This window comes from Plecotus auritus (genome assembly GCF_963455305.1).
Source record: "Plecotus auritus genome assembly, chromosome: 7".
In the NCBI taxonomy this organism is placed as follows: Eukaryota; Metazoa; Chordata; class Mammalia; order Chiroptera; family Vespertilionidae; genus Plecotus; species Plecotus auritus.
The window spans coordinates 53,052,899-53,076,898 of NC_137774.1; the positions used below are offsets into that span (position 1 = coordinate 53,052,899).

Consider the following 24,000-nt stretch of genomic DNA (forward strand, 5'->3'; position numbering starts at 1 on the left):
CATGATGATAATAGACAACTGTTCCCAACAGGAATGATTCCCGCTCACCCGGGAGTATAAACTACTTGCCTTCATTCTTCACCAAGCTTGAAAACACGTCACCCATGGTTAAATCAAAGAAGCAGGAGATTTTTCGTAAGTTGAACTCCTCTGGTGGAGGTGACTCTGATATGGGTAAGTGGGATTTCTTTCATAAACCCCCAATAAGACACGCAATGATAATGATATCTCCAATGTTGCCTCTTGTATAATCCTTGTGTTTAGGCTCTTATAGGCATCTATCTAAAGTTCCTTCTCAAATGTCTGCCAGTGAATGAAGATTTTCTGTTAGGGAGCAAGAACTACTGCATTCTGAAGCTACCCATTTTCTCTTTTAATAAGTGCTGATTCTAGGAAACTTTTTCTGATTTGGGGCTGGGTTAGCATTTCATAGTTTCTTACCCACTGATCTCTACATGACCTCTCTTCAGCTACTTGAAGACAGGTCCTGTCCTTGGAGTCTTCTCATAGCTGTCAATATCCACAGTGGTTCCTCACACAGCCTGGTGCTGAGTATTCATCCCGTCTCAGTGGCTCTCCACTGAGACGTTTTATCTCGCTTAGCCTTTCAGTAGGTTTGGAAAGGCCTCTTTATTAAGGGAGTCTAAGATTGTATTAGGGTTTTTAGCAACCTGTGTACTGTTAAGTTATAGCGCACTTAGTATCGATATAAATATCAAGGTCCCTTGATGAGCTGCTCTTGGTTCATACCTGCCCCTTGCTGTCCTTGTGCAGTTAACTGGTTCCAAGTACAGGGTGATGCAATCTGTGCTTTCATCATTCTGGCTTTTTCTGGACCTCAATCCAGTCATTCAGCATCCATCTGCAGATCTGATAAACCCACCAGCTAGAAATACACTCACATCAATAATAATGGTAGAAAGTTATAGCTATAGTATTTACTATGCTCTCGGCACTGCTCTAAGCATGTATGTACCTGTGTGTGTTGTATGTATGTATATATACTAACTTAATCCTCACAACAACCTTACATGCTACTACATATTATCTCCACTTTGTAGTTGAGAAAACTGGGACTCAGAGGTTTAGTAACTGGTGCAAGTTACACCATCAGTAAGGAAGGAATGGGGCTGTGGGTCACACTCAGTTCTGCACTTATAGCATCATTACCCAGATCGTTGGAAAACATCCACAGCTCTGTCACCCAAACCTTTCCTCTGGGTTGATAAGCATCATTAATCAGGACCGTCCTCACACTGTGTTATTGGCACACTCCCTCATACTATCGCCCAGTCTCACTTATTCACCTTTCCTCAAGTATCTCAGTGACATAGAAACTTTGTTGAATGCCTTGTGGAAATCTGGGTATACCACAGTCTCCTTTTTTTCTGTGATCTAGGATCTAGTCTCCTGATTCTTAAAAGAAATTGTGGGTATGAACGGTAAACTGCCAGGTGGATGTGTGTTTGCATCTGTGACAATTGGTGACTAGTAAAGGCTGAATGTCAAAGGGGAAAAGGATGAGCCCACTGCCACTTATTATTTGTGAACTTACCCTGGCTCTTATTAGTAGATTATCTTAAGTTGCAACAAATCATCTAAAAGATCAATATTTTAGAATGTTGACCAGGATTGCTACCAGTTTACAGGTATCTTTCCTCATTTTCAAAAATAGTATAATTACATTAATCTGTCTCCAGGCTTTAGTCGTTTTATCTGTTATTTTCAGCTCCTCAAATGTCACCAGCAAAAATACGGTGCCCTTGTTCTCAGACTCTCAGAACCCAGACATGAATCTTTCGGAGCGTGGAGACATACAGCTTAGCGCAGCCAAGCATTGTTTCATGTGTGTATGGTTTGCACTCATCCTCTCCAGTCTTTGTGTTGTTTCAGTGGGAAAGGAATTCTTGACAGGAAAATGCCACATATGAATTAAATAAGCCCACTTTATAGTTTTCTCCCCTTAAGTTTTTCCATTGTCCTTAGGAGTAGCTCTCTCATTCATTAATTTGACAAGTACTTATTAAGCTACTATGTTGGGGTGCTTTTGAAATGACAGATGGTCTCTACTTTCTGAAAATGTATAATGAAACTGGTATCGAAGATAAAACGTACTAATGTGTTAAGGCCAGTACTAACAAAATTGCTTAAGTATGGTTGTTGTTGTTTTATTGTAAGAACTCATTTTGATTGTGGAATGGGACAATTGGACAATTAAGGAATTGTATTAAGCAGCGATTTTCAGCCTTTTTTATCTCATGGCACACATAAACTAATTAAAATTCTACGGCACACCAATAAATATCTTTTGCCAATCTGAAAAAAAATAGGTATAATTTTGATTTATTCCTACCGGACAGCTATTGTTGTGTTGGCTGTCATCATTTTTTACTTGGCAATATAAGGGAAAAGAAGTCAGTGCCCCTGACTAAATAGTCACGTAGTGCATGTTTTAAAAATTCCTGCAGTGGCACACCAGTTGAAAATCGCTGGTACTAAGGAGCCAGGAGCCTCATGGGACTCCAAGGCACATTCAGTTCTGACCAAGAAGTATAAATGAGAAAGCATCAGCAGTTTTACATCGGAGGTCCAAACTTTAATATCGTATCGATCACCACCACCTGGGTGCTCCTTCAACATGTGAATAACTGTTGGTGCCTAGGAAGGAAATTGGTGCTTTTACTAAGCTACCACATGATTCTGGTTTGATGGCCTCAACACCACACTGAACTGGAAGATCAGTAGGTAAAAGAAATGCCTTTTATGTCCAGTATCCTACAGTATTGCCACTGGCTGCAGAGCATGAAATTTTTTTCACCTGACCATTTTTTTTTAATTTAATCTTTATTGTTCAGATTATTACAATTGTTCCTCTTTTTTCCCCCCATAGTTCCCCTCCACCTGGTTCCCACCCCCCCCCTCTGCCCTTACCCCCCCCGCCATTGTCCCCATCCATAGGTGTACGATTTTGTCCAGTCTTCCTGCTCCCCCCACACCCCTTTCCCCCAGAGAATTGTCAGTCCACTCCCTTTCTATGCTCCTGATTCTATTATATTCACCAGTTTATTCTGTTCCTCAGATTTTTTATTCACTTGATTTTTACATTCACTTGTTCATAGATATGTATTTGTTGTTCATAATTTTTATCTTTACCTTTTTGTTCTTCTTCCTCTTCTTAAAGAATACCTTTCAGCATTTCATATACTACTGGTTTGGCGGTGATGAACTCCTTTAGCTTTTTCTTATCTGTGAAGCTCTTTATCTGAACCTCAATTCTGAATGATAGCTTTGCTGGGTAGAGTACTCTTGGTTGTAGGTTCTTGCTATTTATCACTTTGAATATTTCTTGCTACTCCCGTCTGGCCTGCATAGTTTCTGTTGAGAAATCAGCTGACAGTCGTATGGGTGCTCCCTTGTAGGTAACTGTTTTTCTCTTGCTGCTTTTAAGATTCTCTCTTTGTCTTTTGCTCTTGGCATTTTAATTATGATGTGTCTTGGTGTGGTCCTCTTTGGATTCCTTTTGTTTGGGGTTCTGTGCACTTCCTGGACTTGTAAGTCTATTTCTTTCACCAGGTGGGGGAAGTTTTCAGTCATTATTTCTTCAAATAGGTTTTCAGTATCTTGCTCTCTCTCTTCTTCTGGCACCCCCATAATTCTGATGTTGGTACACTTGAAGTTGTCCCAGAGGCTCCTTACACTATCTTCATATTTTTGGATTCTTTTTTCTTTTTTCTTTTCTGGTTGGGTGTTTTTTGCTTCTTTGTATTTCAAATCTTTGACTTGATTCTTGCGATCCTCTAGTCTGCTGTTGGGTCTCTGTATAATATTTTTTATTTCAGTCAGTGTATGCTTAATTTCTACTTGATCCTTTTTCATTTCCTCGAGGGTCTCACTAAATTTATCGGCCTTTTCTAGAAAATTCTTGAAAAACCTTATAACAGTGGTTTTGAACTCTATATCCAGTTGTTTGCTTTCCTCCATTTCTTTCATTTGTGATCTGTTTCTTTGTCTCTGCATTTTGGCTGCTTCCCTGAGTTGATAGAGTGGCTTTGTGTGCTAGGTGTCCTATAGGGCCCAGTGGCTCAGCCTCCCCAGTTACCTGAGGTAGACACTCTTGGTGCACCCCTTTGTGGGCTGTGTGCACAGTCTTGTAGTTAAGCCTTGATTGTTGTTGGTATCACTGGGAGGAATTGACCTCCAGGCCAATTGGCTGTGAGGATCAGCTGTGTCTACGCTGGGAGAACTTCTGTGCTGGAGATACCCTTATGAGACAAGACTTGAAAAAGCCTCTGTGCTCAGCTTAGATGGGGCGGAGTCTCTGGGCGAAACAGACAGCATTGGCTTCCTGTCAGCTCTGCCCTAAGAGGCCCCTGGGTCGCAGTGTCCCACAGTAATCGCTACAAGCATGTCTGAGAGAAAGCCGCCCTCGAGTTTCGCCCGCCCCCATACAGTCCAGTTTCTCCCCGAGTGAGTCTGGGTCCCCAGAGTCTCGCCCGGAACTGGAGTTAAGAGCAGCCGTGAGCTTTTGTCTCCCTCCCGCTTGAGAAAGCCAGCCGCGTACTCAGTTGCCCGCCCTCTCCACATGCACACCTCTGTACCTCTGCCTTCCGCGGTTCCTCTGAGTCTCAGTGTGCTTTTCTCTTTCCTGACAGTCCAGTTTCTCCCCGTATGAGTCTGGGTCCCCAGAGTCTCGCCCGGAACTGGAGTTCAGAGCCATCAGGAGCTTTTGTCTCCCTCCCGCTTGAGAAAGCCAGCTGCGCACTCAGTTGCCAGTCCTCTCTGCGAGCGCATCTCAGTACCTCTGCCTCCTGCAGCTCCTCTGAGTCTCAGTGTGCTTTTCTCTTTCCTTCTAGTTGTAGAATTTCCACTCAGCCAGCCTTCCTGTGGTTCTGGATGATGTCCGTTTTGTCTTTTAGTTGTAGTTTTGAAATTGTTGTGCGAGGCAGCAGTTTAGGTGTTTACCTATGCTGCCATCTTGGTTTCTCCCCTCACCTGACCATTTTTGATCAATAAGGTGATTTTTTTATGATCCAACCAAATAATTGCTCAGTAAATATTTGTAAAATGAATGAATGAGTCTTATTCCACAAACTTTTGTGATAACTGCAAGGCTGTATTTATCACTTCGTTATTTTAGGTTGAGTGTTACCTGGCCCATTATTAAATAGACTGTCCTCAGTTATTGTTTTATAGTTATTCCTGAAGATAGTTCTCCCCCTCTTGCCAGTTTAAAGCTCTCTGAAGAAAGTTTATTTCTAGGCACATGCACCCTTCCTCCCCCCATCTTCACAGATAGGTTTCATCTCTTGGGAAGAATCTGTCCTCCTGCAGTCTCATCCAAAATCTTCTCTGGGACATCATTTGTTTAGCCACCCACTTCTTATATTCTTTCTTTTTCCAGTTGTTTACATGAAGTTGGGGGATATGATGAAAACACCATTTATGTTACCAAATTCTTTCTGTTTCTGGCACAGTGCTTTTTGTAGGTAGTTCCCAGGTTGTCCCAGCTGTTGTCATTCAAACTATACAAATTAGAGATTGTAGTTAGCAGGAATGAAAAGAATCACCAGGCAGAATGTTTGTCTAATCCTGGTAACTGATAAAGTTTCCAGTTAACCATGGTAGGGAAACACAGGGTCCTTTTCATACTACTCATTAAGCTGCCTCAAACTTGTTGATATCTGCAAGAGTTGTCTGGAAGCCACACTTTCTTCTCCAGCAAGCCTGGACTCCAATGCTGAGAGCACCTCTCCTGCTGGGGTTTCTCCAGCAGTGCAGTCTCTTTCCTTCCGCTGTGTTGTATTGGTCCTATTTGATTTTCCTACCTCAACCCAAATTTTTCTGATTTCCTTTCTTTAAAAAGATTATTTCTTTCACTTTATATTAATGAGTGAAAAATAAAGTTGAGATCATGGAAAAGAAAACGGTCAGTTTTATTGTGGGATTTTTTTTGAGACTTTTATCTTTTTTGATGTACATGATTATCATATTTCAATTAACTTGAATGTTTATTTAAATACAGCAGCTGCTCAGCCAGGAACTGAGATCTTTAACCTGCCAGCAGTCACTACCTCAGGTAAGATTATTTGCAATGAAATTGGTGTGAGAGATGTCAATCCAACAAATATGTATGGAGTACTGACTGCATACTAGGAGACTACTTCAGTAAACAAAAATGATTAAACTCTATTAATTAGGGAGATAGCAATAAACAGTGAATTGAGATTCAATAAATACATGTTGAAAAGATAAGTGAACAAAGAGAATCAAAACTATTAAAGAACAGCATAGAAACTACGAAACAAAAGAGAAGAAAACTGTCTTAGTAACTTGAGCACAAGTGGGTGACTGAGTCATTTAGCAAAGAAAAACACATTTCCTTGAGTTATTGTTGGATTTAGATGGTTTTTTTGTGGGCTGTTGGTGTACTCAGTGTACTGAAGGACTGTGTGTAGTCTGTCCGTTTCTGTTTCCCGATGGATCTCAGAAATAAGCAGAAATATTATGGGTGTCTCTTTCAGGCTCAATTAGCTCTAGGGGTCATTCTTTTGCTGATCCTGCCAGTAATCTTGGTCTAGAAGATATTATCAGAAAGGCTCTCATGGGAAGCTTTGATGACAAGGTTGAGGACCATGGTGTCGTCATGACCCAGCCTGTGGGAGTGGTGCCTGGTGGTGCCAGCACCTCAGTTGTGACCAGTGGAGAGATGCGGAGAGAAGAAGGGGACCCATCACCTCATTCAGGTAAGGTTTGCATTTCAGTGCCCTTCTCTTTCTTTCCTAAGGAAAAGCCAATTTATTCCCCAAGTTCTAATGCATCACTAAGAGATTTCATTTACATGTGCAGAATAACCTCTGAGGGTTTTAGTTACTTAAAATAATTTTTTATCCTGCTCAGACATTTTAGTCACATGAACAAAAATAAAGACAAAATTTTTCCCAGAGTGTCACCCTCCAGCATAGCTGTTTTTATTTTTGTTTGCATCTAGTCCTTATCTGTGTGCATACATTATAATTGTAACACAAGTGCAATTTCATATTCTGCTTTTGAATAAAAGTGACTTACTATTGTAATAAAAATGATAGTTTATCATAAAAGAATTTTATACCATAGAAAAAAGTAAGAAGGAAAAAAAAACTTTAGAGACCACATTACCCAGAAAGCTAGTGTTCTTTGAGGAATGAGCATCATTGCAGACATGTCACTGGATGGACACATATAAAAGGGAAAATAAGGAAATCATCTTGTACATCCTATTAAAGCAAACACACACAAACGAGTGACACTAAGCTTTTAATGTTTATACCTTTTTTCTTTTTAAAATATATTATTTATTTCAGAGAGGAAGGGAGAGGGAGAGAGAAAATCCTCAATGATGAGAATCATTGATCAGCTGCCTCCTGCACACCCCACACTGGGAATGAAGCCCGCAATCCGGGCATGTGCCCTGACCAGGAATCAAACCATGATCTCCTGGTTTATAGGTCGACAGTCAACCACTGACCCACGCCAACTGAGCCGTAACTTTTTTTCTTAATCTTTTGAGAATTTCTCTTATTCTTAAAAAATTACCTGGAGGTCAGCATTATTTCAGATTTAGTTCAGGTTTTTCTGTTATTGTCAAGGAAAAGATCTTACTAAGGTTAAGAAAAAAATTAAAGAGATTACACGTTTTTATTATTTCTACCTAAGTATATTAATTTTAGGACAATGGGGGTTCACTTCCTGCTCTGAAAGATGAGCTTTGTCTTCCCCTTCTTGCTCTTACCTTTGATTTTCATTCATTTAGTGTGTATTTTAAGGTTATAACATTGGTGACTATTACACAATTATAATCATCCTGGTTGTATCATCCATTTATTGTGGCATTTCTTTAGGTGAGGTTTTCACACTCCGTTTTCTTAGAGAGGGTGCTCTCATCCCAGAAATTCCATGCTAGGGAATGTCTTTTTTTTTTTTTTTTTTAATATATTTTATTGATTTTTTTACAGAGAGGAAGAGAGAGGGATAGAGAGTTAGAAACATCGATGAGAGAGAAACATCGATCAGCTGCCTCCTGCACACCTCCTACTGGGGATGTGCCCGCAACCAAGGTACATGCCCTTGACCGGAATCGAACCTGGGACCTTTCAGTCCGCAGGCCGACGCTCTATCCACTGAGTCAAGCCGTTTAGGGCAAGGGAATGTCTTTTTGTTGCCTTTATCTTTGAAATGACAGCTTGGCAGGTTATAATATTCTTCACACATACTTTCTCCAAACATCCTGTAGACTTATTTTTTCTGACATTCATTGTTATATAAGAAATAAGGCCAGATGTGCCCCCAACCTTGGCCCCCCTTTAGCAGGTGATAGTTTTTCTGCCTGAAGAGTTCTTTTTTTTCCTCAATTTCAATTAACTATTAGCATGTGTTAGTATTCATCATTTTGTATTAGATTTTCCTGATCACAAGAGGGCATTTGCGTTTTCAGGTAGATTTTTATACTCGGAGGAATGTTCATTTAAGTGGTCCGCTGAATTATTTTCTCTCTGTTAGGCTTTCCATTCCAGAAACATGATTATCTTCTTGCTGGATAGTCTGTCTTCCATATCTGTTACCTTCTAATTGATCTCTTGCTGTTGCTTTTCCTGTATCTCTAAAAAATTTTTCCTTTGTGTTAATTCCCTTTTCGTTATGTCTCTTATCATCTTGGGTATTTTGTTTCTTGCCTTTTCACTTCATTCTTGGTTTATCTCTTCTTTGAGCTTCTTTTGTAAACTGTGTATTTTGAAGTTTATCTTCAGTGTACAAAGCACCTTCTTCCCCTTGTTCTATTACATATTCTCTTATCATCAAGGACTTGCATTTCTTTCTAGATAGTTGGAGGTATAAGAGTTGCTTCCTACCCACTTTTTTCCTGTAACCTGAAGGGCCTGGGGCAGGATGGGCGAGGAAGATGCTGATGACCTAGGCTCTGACCTCTTCTGAGCTCTTTTAATGTTTTATGTTGGAGCCCAGTTTGGGCTTCCCACTCCTGGGAATTTCTGCTGAGGTCCAGTGGAGCTATGGAGGGGCTCCGTTGGGCCCTTTTGTCCCTTTGACACGTCTCCTTGGGTGGTGCAGTGACTCTTCTGCACGCTTCTGAGTTGGTGGGGGAAGGGGTAGTGAGGATTTAAGAGTTGTGTCAACCTGCTTTGATTTCCTTAGCAGTTTCTGTGCCCCGGGCCAGGAAAGAAATGATGTTCCACAAGTTTTAGTTCCTCGTTAATGTTTTTAAGTTTATGGCATAAGGACATACCCCTTTTTTGTTTAGTTGCCATAAGTATATTCTGGCTTTCTTTTAAATATTTTTACCATTGGATACTACAATCTCGGATCTTCATGCTACCATTCAACTTTTCACTTAGCATTATATAGCCATCAGCATTTTGGTAGGATAAGTTTTGGGGGTTTTGTTTTTTGTTTTTTTTTTAGCATTTATTCCTCCCCCGAGGATATGTTTTTATTGAATTTTGAGAAAGAGGGAGATTGCGGGGGGTGGGGGGGTGAGAATGAATCGCTTGCCTCCGACATGCGCCCCAGTCAGGGATCGACCCCGAAACCTGGGCACGCCCCCATCAGAAATCGTGCCTGCAACCTTTGGTGCACAGGCTACCTCTCCAACCCACAGAGCACATGGCCAGGGCTTGGTAGGTTTTGAAGTTGAGAACATAATTACTATATATCACCTATTAATTTATTTCACCCTTAGGAGGAGTTTGCAAACCAAAGCTAATCAGCAAGTCAAACAGCAGGAAGTCCAAATCTCCTGTCCCTGGGCAAGGCTATTTAGGAGCTGAGCGGCCCTCTTCCGTCTCCTCGGTGCATTCAGAGGGGGAGTACCACCGGCAGACACCAGGGTGGGCCTGGGAGGACAGGCCCTCTTCTACAGGTGAGGGGCTGCCTGCTAGAAGATGAGTCTTAAAGTCCTTACATTAGTGCCTTGGTTAGTATTTCTAAAATAAGAAACTTTGCTTGTAAAACTCTCTTTCCATTACTGTGTCATCAATAGGCTCGCTTTCCAGAATAGAAATTGAATACATACTAGTATAGCCTTAACAATGTCAGTAACGCAAGGTCTGATGACCGTGAACAGAGGAAGAGCTGTGAGGAAATTTCTCATCCATCCCACCCTTCTGTTATGTTGGCATTTGCAAAGCAAGTGTGTCTGTGGTTTCAGTTCTGCATGAACTAACTCTACCTAAACGTGAAGTGCCACTCCCACAGCAGCCTCACCTGCAGCCTTTCCCCGACATCCCTAGAGGGGTCTTAGGGAACACTACGGTATCTAAATCAGAGATGGAAAGAGCAGTTTAAAAAGCCACTCACCCTCCTTTAGGTGCACTCTGTCCATATAGACAGATGAAAACAATTTTCTAGCATATCTATTAATGCTTTCCATTTGTGCCCATTTAAAAGCTGCTTTTTTAAAAAAGACATAATAACCGTAATAACGGTATCTTTTAAAAAACAGACTTACCCTTTTTTGAAAAATAAAACTGGGATGTTTGCTATGGATTAAGTTTCAGAGAATTATAAGCCATCCTTTCTTTATGTGTTAAATGTACAGGAGTCAGTGAAAAACTCTGAAATGTGCCCTCCCCTGAGGACATAAACATTTCACATGGGTGTTGTCAGCATAATTGAAGACTGATTCCTAAAATTCTCACACCAGATGTGAAGTCCTTATGTACTAGTTTGAAGACTTGCCTAGATCAGTGATAGTCCTCCAATCTCTTTTAGGGAAGGAATTATTAAACTATTCATGAAATTACTTAAGAAAATGGTATGCCTTCTGTTAGACTCTACAGAATATAAATATCTGTGTTTTCCGATGGTCTTAGGCTCTACAGCAGTGGTTCTCAACCTGTGGGTCACGACCCACAGGTTGAGAACCGCTAGCAGGGTCGCCTAAAACCATCGGAAAACACAGATATTTACATTACGATTCATAACGGTAGCAAAATTACAGTTATGAAGTAGCAACAAAAATAATTTCATGGTTGGGGGTCACCACAACATGAGGAACTGTATTAAAGGGTCGCGGCATTAGAAAGGTTGAGAACCACTGTGTTAGAGGTTCTTAATCTGTAGAAGACTTTCTGGGGACAATAAAATAATCTAGAAACTGACAAAAGGTAGCAGTGCTATTGTTAGGTTTGTGTATCCCTCTTCTAAGTCTTGTTCATTCATAAATCTGCCCAGTGTGATCCAGCAGAAGACACGCATCCTGCTGCCCTTGACCTAGCAAGTTCCTGGGCACTTCTTCCCTCATCCTGTGGGAACTGTGTCCCTAACTGTAAGAGTCAAGAAGTTCTGGGAGTAACCAGACTCTTGGTTAGAGCTTCGCGTCCAGTAGTTCTGCTTGTATTCTCTGGAAACACCTAGTTCTAGACTTAAAATCCAGGCCTTGAGCTTTCATTTCTGGACTCAGCAACCCTCACCTCATATTCATATTTGGCCTTTCTAGACTGTTGCATTATCACTGGCTAAGTGGTGAAACTTGGCCCTCTGTGCTGTTTCCTTTTACTTAGTTTTACAAGATCATTTTAGTATAATCCTGGCCTCCTCCATCATGTGAAAGTTGAGTGAAAACAACTATGCTCATGACAATGAAAACCATTTTTCTTTTGCCAGGCTCAACTCAGTTTCCTTATAACCCTCTGACTATGCGGATGCTCAGCAGCACACCACCAACCCCGATCGCATGTGCCGCTGCCTCTGTGAACCAAACAGCTCCTCACCAGCAGAACAGGATCTGGGAGCGAGAACCGGCCCCGCTGCTCTCAGCGCAGTATGAGACGCTGTCGGACAGTGATGACTGAGCTGCACAGAAGAGGGGTCTGGGTGGGACAGTGCGTGGAGGAGGGATCTCTAGTTTTTAGTGGTTTTATTTTTAACTGCAGGTAAAAACCTGCCTTCCCATGACTTATGCCCAGAGACTTTTCAGGAGAGCCTGGACCATGGATGAGGAAGAAATGATGGAACTGCAGAGTCAAATAGGGGAGAATTGCCTTTGATACAGGCAGTTCAGTGGATTATAATAGTGGAAGGTTGGAATGTAGAATTTTTTTAAAGTGGACAATTCTTATTCTTACATCTGTAAAGAAAACCATAATGTCTTTAAATCACTCTTCTGTAAATAGATGATCTTTTTGCAGTGTTTCCCTTTATTATATTATCTGGTGTACTTATGTTGAAATCAGAGCATCAACTTCGGGGGTGATTTTTTAAAATCTTCTCGTCTATCTTTTTAACCCTTGCCTTCTAAACAACCTCATACAGCCTAGTGTGTAATGTTGGCTGTCACGGGCATTGTACTTTTATCCGATTGTTCCCTCTAAATTCAGGTTCCTAGGTGATATTTAAAATCTTGTGGAAATGTTTAGATTTTTAACACAGACCCTGTCGTGAAATCTGTATATTAACGTGTTAAGGTCAAGATAGAAGAAACAAAATTCTGCCATACTGTAAATTTCCAGGGCAGGCTTAGAGATTTTTTTAATTAGCAGCACTTAAGCAACATTACTGCATGGGTATGTTCTAGTTGTTTTTAACATTTCAAAGGCTTATTTGCGGCACACCTCGCTGTTGTGCGCACTGGGGATCTAACTGCCCTGAGTGTTCTTTTCTGCTGCATTGGATGCAGCACCGGAGCTTTCCTTTTGAAATAAATTTGACTGTCCTGTCGGTAGGCACAGTAGGTTGTGATTTTAAGGCTCTTGCTCTCTCAGGTCTCAAAGGAAACACTTGTACTGAATTTGATGTATATTACCGGCTGAGTTAGAAGATAGGATTTGTGTAGCACCTCGGGCTTCTAGACTGCTTTGTGCTGCATGTGCTGACCTTAGCGGTGAACATACAATCCTTCCCTTTTCTCTGCTTCTTCCCACTTGATTCCCTGTGGGCAAGGGTTTGTTGTTGAATGTTCTCACGTCACTGAATTTCAAGGAGCAAATAATGTAAAACTGAATTTTAAACTGATTATGGTACTAGAGGGTCAATTTTTTTCCTTCATTAATAATTGCTTTTTGAATTTTTAAGATTTTTTCATACAACTTAGGCATAGAATTGCAGCATATAGATGCTGAGCAGCTTGGGGAGATGCCACTGGTTACAAAGAAACAGTTTCAGGATGGTAGAAATCTGCACTTCACAGACTTTTAAGTAGACATCAACTTTTTACAGAAGTACTGAAGCCTCTAAAGAAGCAGATCTGATAACCACTGACAACCTTCTTTGTAATGAAGTGTTTCATGTGTGATCAAGACCTTCATATCACCCTGTAGCGCTGCTGTCCAACCCTATTTATAGATAAGGACACTGGTTCCTACCTTGCCCATATAGTTAAATAAGCGACAAAGACAGGTCATGAACACGTTTGTCTGAAGTGAAAGCCTGCACTCCTGTTGCTGTCCCACTCTTGTACTAGTATACCTGAGGGCCTCAAAATAAACCTTAGGTCAGGTTTAGTGATCAGATTTCTACTATGTGGAACGTTGGTTTCACTTGATTATAAATATGTATCTTACACCTTTTAATGTGAATGAGAAAACAATAACTAAATGTTCTACTTAACAGTGTTCTGCTTTTTTGTTTTTTTAGGTACTGATGTCATTAATAATTTATATTGTCAACTGACCCAAACGAGATTATGATTGTATTTCCCTATGATCCTGAGGGTCTTAAGCTATTCCAAGTCAGAAGTTTCTGAGAATATGTTAGAGTCTAACTTGTTATTTTGCAGCTCCACCTAACCCCAAAGTGAGCAGCTACTAATCCCTCACCGCATCCTTATCACAGTGCATGTGTTTCCTTCATCTACCTTCACCTAAAGAATACATTTCAGAAATCTCACATGCCTTACCTATGGAGCAAATCTGGAGGGCTAGAAGTCCACCTCGGCATGACTGGAGGTGGCCAGCACAGCACTGAGTGACCAATGACTTGAAGTTGGCTGAAAACCAGGTGTAATGCTCCCTGCAGGTTGAGATCTCAAGTGTTCTGAAGCTCCACCCTTTTGCATGATTTCTTAGCACCAGGACTAAAGTAAGGTCTTCCTAATACCCTCCATGGAAATATTCTGACAGCCCAACTTCCAGAACATGTTTGTAATGAGAGATTTCATAAAGCTTTCATTTTCGTATGCTGAGTGATTCTATTTTAAACACATGCCCTAGCTGGTGTGGCTCAGTGGATAGAGCGTCAGCCTGCAGACTGAAGGGTCCGGGTTTGATTCCGGTCAAGGGCACATGCCCAGGTTGCGGGCTCGATCCCCAGTAGGGGGCATGCAGGAGGCAGCTGATCAGTGATTCTCATCACTGATGTTTCTACCTCTCCCCCTCTCCCTTCCTCTCTGAAGTCAATAAAAAACATATAAAAAATAAAATAAAAACATGCCCTGAACACTCTAGTGACATGATCAGTAAAGGGATTAGTCCCCTGCTTTGCTACCTTGTTTATAACAGTGCAAATGAACTTGAATGAGAATACCCACAGGAAGAGACTGTCTTTCTGAAAACTAGTTTTTCCAGCACCAGGTCTATGAGTTGAATCATTGTGGAGGATCAAAAAATCGTATAAAATAAAAGGCTGATATGCAAATTGACTAGACGGTGGAAAGACTGGTCACCATGATGTGCACTGACCACCAGGGGGCAGACACTCAATGCAGGAGCTGCCCCAAGGTGGTCAATGTGCTCTCACAAAGGGAGTACCGCTCAGCCAGAAGCAGGGCTCACACACCGGGCCTTTAGTTCTACACACACACACACACACACACACACACACAGACACACACACACACACAGACAGACACACACACACACACACACACACACACACACACACACACACACCCTTTAGTTCTTAAATATAACCCCTTCAATTGTGAAAAGGTAAAAACATTCCCAATGCAGAAGGTGAGTAGTTGACAATTTTTTAAATCATCAATAAATTCAGAATGGGCTATAATGAAACCTAGTCTGCTTTATACTACACTTTATCTCTGAGTTAAGACTTAACTAAAGGAATTAGCTGGCTGGTCAAGAATAGATGAGCTTAAAGTGGGAAGCTTACATCTGCAAAATATAAAATTCTAGTTTTAGTCAAATCTCTAATGGTTTGAACCTTAGTATTTTATTTTTATTTACTTTTCAGTAAGTTACTTTTTATGAGCAACTCAAAAATTATGGCATATGTACAATATTGTTGTAAGTCTCTAATTTATTTTGAAAGGATTCTTCCAGTATGTACATAGGAACCAAAAATATAGTTTATCACTCCCGCTCATAACCCCACCCCAAAGGCATACCAGTAACAAGTGTTCCTTCACAGTGCGAAGAAAAACTGCCTTCCCCGAGGCCACCAGCTCTTTGCAAGGTAAAACACCCATTTATGTATCTTGTATTCAAAGACAGTCCCTGGCTTTCAGTGGTTCGACTTAACAATTTTTCATTTTTATGAAGGTGCAAAAGTGGTAAGTACTCAGTAGAAACTGGCTGGGTAAGCTGTTTAGTAGGTTAGGTGTATTTAATACTTGTTTTTAAACCTTCACCCGAAGATTTATTTATTGATTTGAGAGGAAGGGAGACAGAAAGAGAAACTTGAATGTTGCCTCCTGAAAGCTCCCCAACTGGGAGTGGAACCTGCAACCTAGGTATGTGCCCTGACCTGGAATGGAATCCGCAAACTTGGGTGTGTGGGACAACACTCCAGCCAACTGAGCCACCCAGCTGACGCATATTGAATGTGTTTTTGACTTAGGGTATTTTCCATTTATGATGGGTTTATCAGGACATAACCCCATCATGAGTTGAGGAGTATCTGTATGCACTTTCTAGACTGAGGAAAAATGATAGAGTTCTTTCAACATAGCAATCTATTCATTTAGGATCATTTGACCAAATACCTTCTCCCATGTCCAAGAAAGAACCTCTTTTGTCCCTTACTTTACAAATGAGGGTACTGAGACCCCATTCCAAAGCCAGGAGTAGGGTCGGGTCCAGGCCAGCAACTCCTCTGCTGGGCCTACAATACATGTCAGCACCCCGGGATGTGGTAGGGCCTACCCTGTGGCAAGGTTCTGGGTGCAGGTGGCTGCTCCATGATTTGTTCTTATGGCAGAGATGCCTGTGTGAATTATACACCCACCCAGGGGAAACAATCTACAGTTAGACCAGCCTGGAGCACTTAAATATGCTATAACTGAAACATCACTTGACATCTTTAGAAGTCAAAGTCAGGGGTGAAAGTTGCTTTTCCTGTAAAAAAAACAAGCAGAGGAGTGGTGTTTAACTTGTCCTACACAGAGGCTAAGCTGAGGACACTTGAGTACCAAGGACAAAGGATTTAAACCAGTGACTTTCAACTCTTTTCATCTTGTGGCACATAAACTAATTATGAAAATTCTGCAGCACACCAAAAATATATATATTTTGCCAAACTGACAAAGTAATAGGTATAATTTTGATTCATTCACACTGGACAGCTACTGTTGTGTTGGCTGTTGTAATTTTTTTTATTTGACAACCTAAGGGAAAAGAGGTCAGTGCCCTGACTAGTCAGGTACTGCATGTTTTAAAAATTCTTGCAACACACAGGTTGAAAATCGCTCATTTAAGCCACTGATTTGGGTGCCACTGGTATTGGGGAATTCCCTACAACAATAAAGTTATTCAGAGCTTGATTAAATTAAGTCAAAGATCTACTTTTTCTGGACAACTCGGCCAATTCTTTCCTGATGTGCTGTATTGAAACCTCATCTCTTTTCAGCTCTGCTTGCTTCAGTGCTTCCTGGTAGATCTCTTTTGCTTGTGCATATCGTTCTAAAATAACCCAGAGAGAAGGGAGAAAAAAATATATGTTTTCAAAGTGATTCTGAAGAGACAGCACTAGTGATGATACAGGCCGGTGCTGGCTCAGAGAAGTTGTAAGGGGGCACAGGTAGAGAACTCTAGCCCAGTGTGTAAGGGGGCACAGGTACAGAACTCTACACCCAGTACAGCCCAGGGGCCCTTACTCTACTGGCCAAGGGCTTCACTCATGGGGAAAAGGGACCTGTCATCCAGGCTTCTGGAAATTACAGGTGAGGCCCTGAATACTAAGGCACAGTCTGTCTACCAGACACTGACACTCTATCTTACCAGCTTCACAAGTACACTGTGAGGAACGAATTAAGTTGTACGTGTGAACACATTTAGAAATCTGTAAAGCACTACAGAACTGAGGTACTATCACTGCAAAGTTCTCTCTGCACTGATGTGGCTCAGCAAGCTAGTGCAGGACTACAGAAGTTACGTGAATTGAGCACAATGGTATTTCTGCCAAACATACACCCTTTCTTGTATTATTCAGCCAGCCTTTAATTGTGGAGCTTCCTCACTGCCCCTTGCCACCGCTCAACACCATTTCACAGATTTATAAATCCAGTAACACCCCTCCCTAACAAAAGCAAGTTGGTCAAGATCACACAGCTCCCTACCTCTGTGCATCAGAACTGCAGCCAGGTTACTGAGCACCATGTGCAGCTCAGGATGTCCTACTTGTCTTGCCAGATCGGACGCCCTCTGCACGTAAGCACAGGCCTCATCAAAGTGGCCTTGTGCATCCAGGGTGGTAGCCAGGTCACTCATTAGCACAATGGTCTATACAAGGAAGACAAACAGGCAGCTTTTTCTATTAAAAAACCACCCACAGAGATTTAACATTAATTTGGAGTCTGATAACCTTCAAATATATACTTAAGAGTTCATCTTTCCTAGCATTCCACAAAAGGGGAAGGGCATTAGCCACTAACAAACAGGTGCCTTTATTCACACTGTATAATGGGCAGCTTTAGTTTGACCCTCTGGAAAGTTATACAAATCTAGAAACTAGGAACAAAATAAATATAATTTACTAATATAACTAATTATATTAGAAACAAATGAAAAATAATAGCAAAAAGAAGCTATTTAACGTTCAGCAATCTTTTTTTAAAATTGATTTGAGAGAGAGAAACATCTCTTTGTTGTTCCACTTATTTATACATTCGTTGGTTGGTATTTGTATGTGCTGTCACTGGGGATCTAACCCATAACTTCAGCATACTGGGACGAGGCTCTAACCAACTGAGTTACCAGGCCCAGGGCAGGTTCAGCAATCTTAATAAGCCAGCCACTGCTGCATTTTAGCATAATATCATTCCTACTGGTGACCCTGAGACTCATCAAGAAGAAATAGGGATAGCCCAGCCAATGTGGCTCAGTGGTTGAGCATCAACCTATGAACCAGGAGGTCAAGGTTGGATTCCTGGTCAGTGCACATGCCCGGGTTGTAGACTTAGTCCCCAGTTGGGGACGTGCAGGAGGAAGCCAATTGATAACTTTCTCTCATTCGATCTTTCTATATCTCCCTCTCCCTTCCTCTCTGAAATCAATAAAAATATTTTTTCTTTAAAAAAGAAAGAAAAAAATAGAAGAAATATATCATCCACTTTAGGAAGATTAAAATTTTTTTAAATGTTGGTACTAAGAGAGGCAAGTCCTCTTTGCCATTAAGGGGACTCAATAATTAAGTCCTAAATCCCTTTCCTGAAGGTAATTCATAGCCCAATAACTTGCCCTGCTTATCTACCCCAACCTTGAGACATGTCCAGTCCAGTTAAAATTGTGTTGGCAATACCAAGTGTTCACAAAGTAATCCACTTGTTACCGCTACAAACGTACTTTGATAGAGGAGAGACCCAGAGATAATTTCAACTCAATTCCATGTGTTTAGTGTTCTAACAGAAAGCTCTGCATGCTTTGCTTAAATTCTGTGAGTACTCTTAAAAATTTTTTTAATATGCCCTCCCTCTCCCCCGCCGTTTCCTGTCATTCACCTGTGAGGCAAGGGAGGCAAGGATCCTCAGAAGTTAAACTGTTCCACGTCAGCTTCAATATTCTGAAATACTGGGCTGTGTACTGTGAAGCCCAGAAGCACCTGGTGCCTGGCCAGACCTGCTTTTGGAGAGGTTGCTCTGCTGTGGGAACCAGTACTCCCTCAGAAGGTTCTGGGCAGACCCAGTCAGTGACCAGAAGTCTCAATCCTTTCTGAACAAGCAGGTGGGGGCGGGGGAGTGGTAGGAGATGAATGGACTGGGGCATGAGAAGGAGGGCATCCCAAGGACCACCTACTGATTACGTCCCCAATAATGAGGCATTTCACACCCAGAAATTCTTAAACCTGTTTTCCTCTCTTACCTGCGGGTGTCTTTCTCCTAGTATTTCTTCAGAAATATGCAAAGCTTTTTCATACATCCTTTGTGCCTGTGATGGCTGCTTGGAGAACAGAAGGTAGCGAGCATAAGCATCTAAGCACATGCCGAGGAGGAGGTGGGTGTTGGCTTTCTCTTCCACTGAGAAGGAAATAAGAGCGTTGCTGGAATATAACAGCTACAATACAGAAAGCGAGTCAGAGAACTGGCCAACCTACCCCACTCACTTTTCTTCGTTCCAGGAGCCAAAATATTTAACAGCACAGAACCCATTGAGTGTTCCATGACACTGAAGTACGCCTGGCCTGACAATTCTGGTAGATTAACATCTACATTGTTTGCTGGACCCAATTTCAGAGAGAGAGAGAGAATGTGTCACCTGGGCTTGCTTGTAACCTGGGCTTCTGACAGAGTACCTACAAACTGGAGTTTTCTAACTACCCTTCCAACTCAGGATGCCAGTTGCAAGTCCAGGTGGTTGTCTGTACCTCTGACTGGCTATAAATCAGAGGATTCCAGGACCCGCTCTTTGGGTTCGAATAATTTGCTAGAGCAGCTCACAGAACTCAGAGAAACATCTTACTAGGTTACTGGTTATTATAAAAGGATATAACTCAGGCACAGCCAGACGAAGAAGCATTGGGCAAGGCACATATAAGGGGTGTGAAGCTTCCACACCCTCTCTAGGTACACCACTGTCCCAACACCTCCACAAGTTCAAACCAGAAGCGCTCCAAACTCCATCCTTTTGGGGTTTATGGAAGCTTCATTCCATAGGTATGACATTTAATCATTGACCACTGGCCTTTTTTCCCTTCCTGGAGGTCAGGAGGTGAGAGTGAAAGTTCCAACCCTCTAATCACATGATTGGCTCCATTGGCAACCAGCCCCCATCCTCAGGTACTTCCAAAAATTGCCTTATTAACATGACAAAAGACACCTTGCTCACTATTTATTTTTTTTTTTTCCTCACTCTCAACACTTAGGAAATTCTGAGGGTTTGGGAGCTGTGAGCCAAGAACTGTACAAATCATATAAGTATATGTGAGAAATATATATTTGGTCATCTGAATGACCATATATATTTCCTATAAATCACAACCTCGCAATGTCCAATTAAATGACAAACTTTTTCCCACTTTTTAAATAAATTTGAGTCCACACACTGATTAAGCTGTAGAATATTATTTGTAGTTTGAAACTAATATTTAGCAGATACAAGTGAAGATAAAACTCTAAGTAGAATGAGTTAACAACAAAGAAAGTCTAGGGCCAATGAAAGAGTTTTAAGCTGCAAAGAAAGCAATGTAGTAAGAAACCAGAGAACATCAGACTCGAGATGGAAACTCACAGACCAAATTTAAAGATCCATTTTTTGAAGAATAACAATAAAGGCCACGGTAATACAGCACCTGTTGACACATTACAGAACTGACTACACGATGTCTGAAAAATCTTAAAACACCAAATGTCACATAGGACTGGAGAACACAAATCTAGAGAACAGTTTTGTCTGATCACAAATGAGAATCAGCAGACAATAAAAGGGAGGCCTCACCCTTCAGATTTTAGATACTTAATTCCAGATTATAAACTCAGACGGTTTAAACTACTTGTATGTCAAGTATGCGCCACTTTGGAGCCCTGCACCTCTTCCTCCTTTGCCTGGAATTCTTTTCCCTCAGAGACTGCCAGCTGATTTATTCCCTCTCATTCTTCAGATTTCTTATCCATTAGGCCTTTCCTGACCCCTCTATGAAACAGCATACTCACTCTACACATTCCTTCATATGACCTCTTTGTAGCACTTCATCATCTTTGGACATGTTACCAGTTTACTGGATAGTGTTGATTATGTGCTTTTCCTCCTCAGAAATTTAGCTCTAGGAGGCAGCGACTGTTTTAATGGCTGTATCTCAGTGCCTAATAATGTGTCTGGCATGTAACAGGCATTCAGTTAAGTATTTCTTGACTGACTGGTTGAATGGACAAATAGAAAGAAAGCATTCTATCTAATAAAAGAGTGATATGCAGATTGACCATCACTCCAACACACAAGATGGCTGCCCCCATGTGGTCAAAGATCCTGCCCCTATGTGGACACAAGATGGCCACCACAAGATGGCCAGCAAGGGAGGGCAGTTGGGAGGGACCAGGCCTGCAAGGGAGGGCAGTTGGGAGGGCCCAGGCCTGCAGGGAAGAGCAGTTGGGGGGTGACCAGGCCTGCAGGGGAGGGCAGTTAGGGGTGACCAGGCCTGCAGGGGAGGGCAGTTAGGGGCAAACAGGCTGGCAGGGGAGCAGTTAGGCATTAATCAGGCTGGCAGGGGAGAGGTTAGAGCAGCCGTGGGCAAACTACGGCCCGCGGGCCGGATCCGGCCCGTTCGGGTGTTCTATCCAGCCTGCGGAGCCGAAAGAGCGGAGGGTTCTCTTGCTCTCCCCTCCACTCCTTTACTTTGAATTTATATTAGTTCACACAAACACTCCATCCATGCTTTTGTTCCGGCCCTCCAGTCGAGTTTAAGAACCCCTTGTGGCCCTCGAGTCAAAAAGTTTGCCCACCCCTGGGTTAGGGGGTGATCAGGCTGGCAGGCAGAAGCAGTTAGGGGCAATCAGGAAGGCAGGCAGGAGAGCAGTTGGGAGCCAGCAGTTCTGGATTGTGGGAGGGGTCCCAGATTGGAGAGGGTGCAAGCTGGGCTGAGGGACACCCCCCTCCCCCGTGCACGAATTTTGTGCACCGGGCCTCTAGTTAAAAATAAAAAGGAACTAAATATGGAAAGGATATAGTAACACAAAATTAATGCTAATTATAGAATTAACACTGGCACTCCATCGATCTATGAAAACTCAATATAGAGTTGTCATTACAAGAAAAGGATGGACTGGAGAAACCAAGATGGCGGCATAGGTAAGCACCTACACTGCTGCCTCGCACAACTATTTCAAAACTACAACTAAAAGACAGAATGGACACCATCCAGAACCACAGGAAAGCTGGCTGAGTGAAAATTCTACAACTAGAAGAGAAAAGCTCACAGAGAATTGGAGGTACGGCAAAGGGTCTTTGTGCGCGCAGAGAGGAAGGGCGGCTGAGAGCCTGGCTGACTTTCTCTGGCGGAAGGGGGAAGGAAGCCCCCGACCGCACTGAACCCCAGTTCTGACTGCACTGAACCCCAGTTCCTGGCGAGCCCCTGGGGACCCACGCTCTTACGGGGGGAGTCTGGACTCTCGGGCAGAGACTCGGGAACTGGGGAAGGCAGAAGTCTGAAGGCGCGCACGTGCCAGTGCGCACAAAGGCTGAGGAGGTTGCCACAGGCTTTCCCTAGTGGAAGGGAGTCAGAGGCTCCTGACTGCACTGAGCCCCAGTTCTGACTGCACTGGACCCCAGTTCCAGGCGAGCCCCTGGGGACCCACGCTCTTGTGGGGGGAGTCTGGACTCTCGGTCGGAGACTCGGGAGCTGGGGAAGGCAGAAGTCTGAAGGCGCGAGCGTGCCAGTGCGCACAAAGGCTGCGGAGGTTGCCACAGGCTTTCCCTAGTGGAAGGGAGTCAGAGGCTCCTGACTGCACTGAGCCCCAGTTCTGACTGCACTGGACACCAGTTCCAGGCGAGCCCCTGGGGACCCACGCTCTTGTGAGGGTATCTGGACTCTCGGGCGGAGACTCGGGAGCCGGGGAAGGCAGAGGTCTGCGCGTGCGCGCAAGGGCAAGGCTGCCGGGAAGCCAAGACTGTCTGCTTCACCCTGAGACTCCACCCCATCCAAGCCGAGCACAGAGGCTATTGCAATTTGGCAAGTCTAATCCTATAAGGCTGTCTCCAGCACCGAACTTCTCCCAGCATAGACACAGCTGATCCTTACAGCCAACTGGCCTGGAGGTCAATTCTTCCCAGTGATACCAACAACAATCAAGACTTAACTACAACAAGGCTGTACACACAGTCCACAAAGGGGCGCACCAAGAGTGTCCACCTCAGGTTAACTGGGGAGGCAGACACACTGGGCCATATAGGAAACCTAGCACACAAATTTACCCTACCAACTCAGGGAAGCAGTGAAAATGCTGCGTCAAAGAAACAGATCACAAACGAAAGAAATGGAGGAAAACAAACGACTGGATATAGAATTCAAAACCACGGTTATAAGGCTTTTCAAGAATATCCTAGAAAAGGCTGATAAATATAACGAGACCCTCGAAGATATGAAAAAGGACCAACTAGAAATTAAACATACACTGACTGAAATAAAAAATATTATACAGAGACCCAAAAACAGACTAGAGGAACACAAAAATCAAGTCAAAGAATTGAAATACAAAGAAGCAAAAAACACTCAACTGAAAAAGCAAAAAGCAAAAAAAAAAAATCCAAAAAGTTGAAGATAGTGTAAGAAGACTCTGGGACAACTTCAAGCGTACCAACATCAGAATTATGGGGGTGCCAGAAGAAGAGAGAGCAAGATACTGAAAACCTATTTGAAGAAATAATGACCGAAAACTTCCCTACCTGGTGAAAGAAATAGACTTACAAGTCCAGGAAGCGCACAGAATCCCAAACAAAAGGAATCCAAAGAGGACCACACCAAGACACATCATAATTAAAATGCCAAGAGCAAAAGACAAAGAGAGAATATTAAAAGCAGCAAGAGAAAAACAGTTAGTTACCTACAAGGGAGCACCCATACGACTGTCAGCTGACTTCTCAACAGAAACTATGCAGGCCAGACGGGAGTGGCAAGAAATTTTCAATGTGA

General features: G+C 42.5%; 2 protein-coding genes across 22 annotated transcripts in view; one reads left to right on the forward strand and one right to left on the reverse strand.

Moving 5' to 3' along the window:
- The window catches only part of NCOR1 (nuclear receptor corepressor 1), a gene marked incomplete at its 3' end in the record, with an annotated part of 233,555 nt that extends 221,372 nt beyond the window's left edge, over positions 1–12,183 (forward strand). For all 15 annotated transcript variants that reach the window (XM_080680923.1, XM_080680927.1, XM_080680921.1 and 12 more), the window contains 5 exons: positions 32–174; positions 6,023–6,076; positions 6,522–6,743; positions 9,731–9,910; positions 11,656–12,183. In XM_080680923.1, coding sequence (XP_080537049.1) covers positions 32–174; positions 6,023–6,076; positions 6,522–6,743; positions 9,731–9,910; positions 11,656–11,843 — 787 coding nt within the window. The remainder of the gene's footprint in view (positions 1–31; positions 175–6,022; positions 6,077–6,521; positions 6,744–9,730; positions 9,911–11,655) is intronic.
- The window catches only part of TTC19 (tetratricopeptide repeat domain 19), a 60,019-nt gene that overhangs the window by 20,075 nt on the left and 15,944 nt on the right, over positions 1–24,000 (reverse strand). For 4 of the 7 annotated variants that reach the window (XM_080680937.1, XM_080680933.1, XM_080680932.1 and 1 more), the window contains 3 exons: positions 19,242–19,396; positions 17,501–17,663; positions 16,514–16,844 (listed from right to left, as the gene is read on the reverse strand). In XM_080680937.1, coding sequence (XP_080537063.1) covers positions 16,711–16,844; positions 17,501–17,663; positions 19,242–19,396 — 452 coding nt within the window. In that variant the 3' untranslated portion in view covers positions 16,514–16,710. Of the gene's footprint in view, positions 1–16,513; positions 16,845–17,500; positions 17,664–19,241; positions 19,397–24,000 lie in introns of those variants that run through there. The other 3 variants (XM_080680938.1, XM_080680935.1, XM_080680936.1) reach the window with 1 other exon arrangement.